Source organism: Propithecus coquereli, unplaced genomic scaffold (assembly GCF_000956105.1).
Source record: "Propithecus coquereli isolate 6110/MARCELLA unplaced genomic scaffold, Pcoq_1.0 Scaffold59, whole genome shotgun sequence".
In the NCBI taxonomy this organism is placed as follows: Eukaryota; Metazoa; Chordata; class Mammalia; order Primates; family Indriidae; genus Propithecus; species Propithecus coquereli.
Window position 1 is genome coordinate 3,281,381 of NW_012151840.1, and position 6,000 is coordinate 3,287,380.

The following is a 6,000-nucleotide window of genomic DNA, read 5'->3' on the forward strand; positions in this document are numbered from 1 at the left end:
AGTGTATACAAATCAAAGAAAACCATGGACAGGTCAACACAATCTACCCTGAAGGATATATTGATTTATTTAAATGGTCTCTCCAAGTAAGATATCATAGTTTGGCCCCCGCTTCTTGTCCAGGTCTTACCAGGAAATAAGCTTTTGAGAAGAGGGTCCGATAGAAAGCTGTCTCCTGCTCTTGATGAACAGGGAAAGTACCAACAAAGATCTGAGTCTGCACTTGATAGGACATGCAGCCAACTAGGATGACACCCTACGCCCAAGCCCACTCCTCTGGCTCTCTCCAGGACAGGAAACACAAGGGACAAGGACCCCATGGCACAAAGCCAGGGAGAAGGAAGGGCCATCATACCACACCATCCAATCTGGGGGAAGAATGTGCAGCCTCTATATAAGTCTTCTCCCTGGCCGGGGCCCGGGCTGGGAGAAAGTGGCAGAGATGGGGATGAGACTGATGTCATTTCCACCTTTTCCTTTTTAGCCATACTCAATAAATGGGTATCTTATTCTCTTTTTTAATTCTAAGTATTTAATAATGATTAATTTGGTTCAACTATGCCACACACAGGGCTAGAGAGATTTGACCCTGAAGTGAGCCTGGAAGCCATTCTACAATAAGAACACAAGGAACAACCAGGTGTAGTGGCGCATGCCTGTAGTCCCAGCTACTCAGGAGGCTGAGGCAGGAGGATCGCTTAAGCCCAGAAGTTCAAGGCTGCAGCGAGCTATGATGATGCCACTGCGCTCCAGCCTGGGTGACAGAGTGAGACCCTGTCTCTTAATAATAATCATCATCTTCAAAAGGTAATTATTATTACCTTCCTCATCTTTTTAAAAACAAAAATCATTAGAAAAAGTCATAGATTAAATATACCTACAATTCTTTACAGCTCCTCCATTCAGTTGTGGAGCGATTCCCCACATCGCCTGCCCTGAGTTCGGGCTGGCCCCCCGAAGGTGAGAAGCGAGGCTCCCGGCCACCAGCCAGCACCACCTCAGACCAGCCAGACCCGATGGCAGCTGTGTTAGTGATCCAGGCAAGGCCCGCAGAAGGGCTCCTTAGCTGACTTATTTTCAGAATCTCGAGCAGATAAATGGCTGCCGTTTTAAGCCACTAGTTTTGAGATGACTTGTCACATCACAACAGACAATGGATAGAGTAACAAAGCTGAAATATCCCTTCCTTCCTCTGCACCCACTGCAGTACCTATCCAAGGGGTGCCTTTGACCTCCGGGCTCCACTGGCTCCACGATCCTTGCTGAAATTCCTCCTGGGCCCGAAGCTGCACCACGTGACTCATGCCGATCCAGGCGTCATGGATGACACAGTGATACTGGAGATCCTTCATCTGAGGGCGGGAGGAACAGCGGCTCTGGGCAGGGGCCCTGGGGTGGCACTGCTTAGGCAGCTCCCCAGGGACATGGTGCCCTTTGCCACCCCCATCCTTCAGCTGGCAGAGAACTCCAAAGGCTCACCCCACCCTGTAGGTGCAGAGCAAGATGGGGCTGCCCTCAGGGCCACCACAGGCTGCACCCAGACCATGCACCAAAGGCTCCTGCAAGCCCAGATGTCTGCCCCGGGCAGACGCTCCTTCTCACAGATGGGCCTGTGACGAGGAGCTTGGCCTGGCATAGCTATTCTCATTTTATAAATGACACAACCAAGGCTCACAAAGGTTGAAAGATTTATGCAAGACCATAGAGGACCTTGAGCAAAGCAGGACCTAGAGCCCATTTTTTTCTTTCTAGTACCCTTCTACCACTCCCAAGTACCTAGGGACGCTTCTCTGTCCAGAAGTAAAAGATGAATTTACCATGCGTGTTGTGAATGTCTTTGCCCGTTCTGCCCGGTATCGGAGCTCAAACCGTAGCCTGTAGAAAGATGTGTTCCAGGAGTAGGGGTCTTGCCAGGTGACATTGAGCCAGCGGGGGCGTCCGGCCACGACGTTAACTGTGATGTTGGCCGGTGGGTCGGGCTGCACTGTGGGAAAGGGAGCATGGCCCCTATGCAGCAGCAAACATAGTGCAGAGGACAGGTCCCTGAAGACTGCAGACCCCAGAGGTCCAGGCAGGACCCCGCCCCAGCCCCAGACACTCCCATGCACATGTTGCCGGGGCCCTCATCCATCCCTGTCAGACATCTTGGCAAGTTAGGCAAGTAATGCCCAAAGGCACCAGCTCACCAAACCCCTCAACCACCCCTCCCCTGCCCCTCCAAGAAGTCGATAAGGAGTATTAAATTAAAAGAGAAGGAAACAGCTGGAGGGTGGGGAAGAGCTTACGTACGGGCGCCATAACCCTCAAACGTGTGGCTGCTGCTGGACTTGCTCCCAACACTGCTGGCGACGCACAGGGACACCACGTGGAAAGAGTTGTCTCCCTCCGGGACTACCAACTGGCAGGAGAACTTCTGGGACTCTTGAGAATACTGGCACGGCACCAGGAATTCTTCCACTGGGCTGTAGAGACTGTTGGACACAAAACAAGGGCAGGGCTCGCCTATCAGTCTCTGCACTTATTCAAGAGGGGAGAGAAGGTCGGGCTCTGACGTCTCACCCCAGGGTTGAATCCCAGCTCCAGACTTACTAGCTCGATTTGGCTTTTCTGATTTTGAGTAAGTTATTCACCTTCTGAGTCTGCTTTCTCATTTGAAAATGGGAATATTAATAGTGCCTACCTCATAGGGGTTCTGTTAAGATTAATTGAAAAATATATGTAAAGTTTAGAGACAAGGAAACTAGCTGGATTTACATATATATGTAAAACATCTAGCCTAGCGCCTGGCACAGAGGACTGAGCGGGTCCCTGAGGCATCAGCTAGGGACAAGCTCTGGCTTCCTGCCAAGGCCTGTGCCCTTATGCTGTGGCGGATGCAGAAATAGATCGAGAGGCCCCACCCTGGCCTCAAGGCACTAACAAAAAAGATCTGCCCTCAGATGACTGGAGACCAGTAAAAATGCCATTCCAGAAACACAAAGTGCTAGCTGGGTTCTGGCAGGCAAGTCCAGAAAAGACTTCTGGATGACAGGACATTTGAGGTGAGTCAGACACCATGCCACCTGCCCAGGAACCCTGAGACTTCACCCTTTTATGACGCACGCGGGCATGTGAGGCCAGGCGAGGCCACGTCAGCACTTGCCCTGCCGCTGGGGTGACAAGTCACACACCTCTGACTCGGGTTTGAATCCTGGACCCGAGCTGAGTCCAGCACGTGGGACAAACTCTTTGCTTCGGGGAAGCCTACCCCAACACCGCCCAGCCCTCCGTGCACCCAACACTGAGAAGCGGGGGTACCCCGGCTGTGGTCTTTGAGGACAGGGGCTTGGTCTTGTTGGCCCACGTCTCTCCCATGCCTCAGCACAGCGCCCAGCCCAAGGCAGGCGCCAAGCTCACCACAGCCCTGTGAACGAATGAGTGAGCATGGCTAGGGCCTCAGTATGTGCTGGGGTCCCTGAGGCTACCCCTACTGTCCTCATTTCAAAAGTTCCCAACACCGTGCTGACTCTTCGAAGCAGATGGAAGTGCTGAGGTTGCTGGTAGCAGAGAACACCTGTTCTCTCCCACTCCCAATGTCAACAAATAAAAGTATTTTAGGTGAAATGTCAGAAATGAACAACCTCTCCACAGGCAGGTCTAGAACACTGCGGAACACCGTGTCTGCCCTGTCTAATCCTGTCTATGGATAAAGGCCTTCTAGGTCCCAAACGAGGTATACCCAGTGTTGGGTTGTGAGGCTTTTCTGGTCTCCCTACTTGGAGTGTGAGACAGCCGTCTGAAAGGCAGCTGCGTCACTCACAGACAGGTAACCTACACGTTTCAGCGCAGAGGACAGAATGAATTACTGCTAGGCCACCTAGCCACAGAGAGATTTTTTTCCTGCCTTATCCTCAGTTTCGCTTTCTGAGGTTTCACTTACCTGTGGTCAACCATGGTCTGAAAATATTAAATGGAAAATTCCAAAAATAATTAATTCCTAAGTTTTAAATTGCGCACCATTCTGAATAGCATGATGAAATCTCGCACCATCCTGCTCTGTTCTGCCTAGGACATGACTCAGCCCTTTGTCCAGCACGTCCATGCCGCATACGCCACCTGCCCATCAACATCAACATCGACATCGCCGTGGCTCCGTGAGCCAGGGTCGCCCTAAGTAAGTGCTCCTCCTTCCGACGTATGGTCAGAAGGTCAATAGCAGCCTAATGCGACTCCACAATGCCCACATCACTTCATCTCATCACGCGGGCATTTTATCGACTCACATCATCACAGGAAGGGTGAGAACAGTACAATAAGATATTTTGAAAGAGAGTGAGAGACCACATTCACTTAGGTTTTATTACAATTCATTGTTATAATTGTTCTATTGTATTATTGGTTATTGTTGTTAATCTCTTACCGTGCCTAATTTATAAATTAAACTTTATCATAGACATGTATGTACAGGAAAAAACAGTATATATAGGGTTCAGTACTATTCGAGGTTTCAGGCATCCACTGGGGGTCTTGGAACGTATCCCCCTTGGATAAGGAGGACTACTGTACTCTGATGACTGATAGCTCGAACTCAACTATAAACATCTGAACTAAGGAGACCTCGGCTCAGGGGTGGAGACAGGCAAAACTGCAGAGGTGCATTTGTTTTCAGCATCTTCCATCTCCTCTACATCCGTGCCTGAATCCATCCCAGTGCCCCCCACACACACTTTATGTGGGCTTCTGGTGGTGTGCAGGGGCCTGGCAGGGGCCCCCAGGCAGGCGTGACTCCCACTGCTCCCCTCTTTATAATGGAGATAGGCTGATATGCTCACAGGGTCCAGACCCTGATAATGGGCTATCTGTGCTTCCCACTCCCAGGGACATTTGCATCTTTTTCAGAGCAACACCCAAAACCTTTGGACTTTGAATGAAATCAGACAGGCTGGGATTGGATTCCCAGCAGAGCCACTTAGATGGCTAGATGACCTAAACCAAGGAAATCAATCTCTCTGAACCTCATTTTCTCCGTCTGTTAAGTGAGGAAAATAACACCCACTTCCCACAGCTGCTGTGATAGCTAAGTCAATAGGATGCAGTTCCCTGCACAGTGCCCAGCACAGGTTGGGGGTGGGGGGCAGTCAAAAAAGTCTTAGTTGCCTACCTCATTCCCTCCTCCTTCTCCCAAAGGAATAACTTTCTAATGGTGACATTCTAGAATCACTGGCTGGCCAGTGATTGGCCACTTGGTTCCTCTGGGGCCGTAAGGGGGGAGCTGACATAAATGCAGAGTCTAGCCCACGACACTTACAACTTCTTCACCAGCAGCACAGCCTTGGTCGTCAGGGAGGGAGGGCTCCGAGGACCCCACTCACAAACAACATTGCTGAGGGGGCTCTTCCGCAAGCAGGAGATCTGGGGCTCCTCGGGAGGAACTGGAAGGAGAGCACAGCAGGCGTGAGGAGGCAGGCAGGGAGCCTGGAGCACAGCCCCCCTTCCGAGGGGAGCACTGAGCTCAGCCCCTCGGCCCAGCCCTAGAGCCAGTCTTGACCCAGGATGCTGCGGCCAAACTCAGCCACGCATGGATATAATTGCAGCTGGGAAGTTAAAGGTCACCAAAGTCCTTGTGTGGGCTGAGAAGCAGCTTCTAGATAAGGGAAGGGAAGCGTCCGAGACCACTTATCTAAAGGGGAGGGAGGAAGATAAAAAAAAAAAAAGGAGGGCTCTGTGGCCTTGGGCAAGTCCTAGATGCTCTCCGGTTTCCTTATCTGTAAAATGACCTGATGATAATGACAGTGATAATAATAATAACACTGCAGGCCGAGGGCGGTGGCTCACACCTGTAATCCTAGCTCTCTGGGAGGCCGAGGCCGGCGGATTGTTTGAGCTCAGGAGTTCGAAACCAGCCTGAGCAAGAGCGAGACCCCGCCTCTACTAAAATTAGAAAGAAATTAATCGGCCAACTAAAAATATATAGAAAAAATTAGCCAGGCATGGTGGCGCATGCCTGTAGTCCCAGCTACT

The 6,000-nt window shown here is 51.0% G+C and overlaps 1 protein-coding gene across 4 annotated transcripts in view; it reads right to left on the bottom strand.

The window, feature by feature from the left end:
* The window catches only part of IL6R (interleukin 6 receptor), a 50,833-nt gene that overhangs the window by 22,271 nt on the left and 22,562 nt on the right, over positions 1-6,000 (bottom strand). For all 4 annotated transcript variants that reach the window (XR_001138079.1, XM_012658896.1, XM_012658898.1 and 1 more), the window contains exons 3-6: positions 5,288-5,411; positions 2,290-2,471; positions 1,818-1,984; positions 1,211-1,352 (exon numbers count right to left, since the gene is read on the bottom strand). Coding sequence is in view for 3 of the 4 variants with exons in the window: in XM_012658896.1 (XP_012514350.1) it covers positions 1,211-1,352; positions 1,818-1,984; positions 2,290-2,471; positions 5,288-5,411 (615 nt within the window). In the remaining variant the exon portion in view is untranslated. The remainder of the gene's footprint in view (positions 1-1,210; positions 1,353-1,817; positions 1,985-2,289; positions 2,472-5,287; positions 5,412-6,000) is intronic.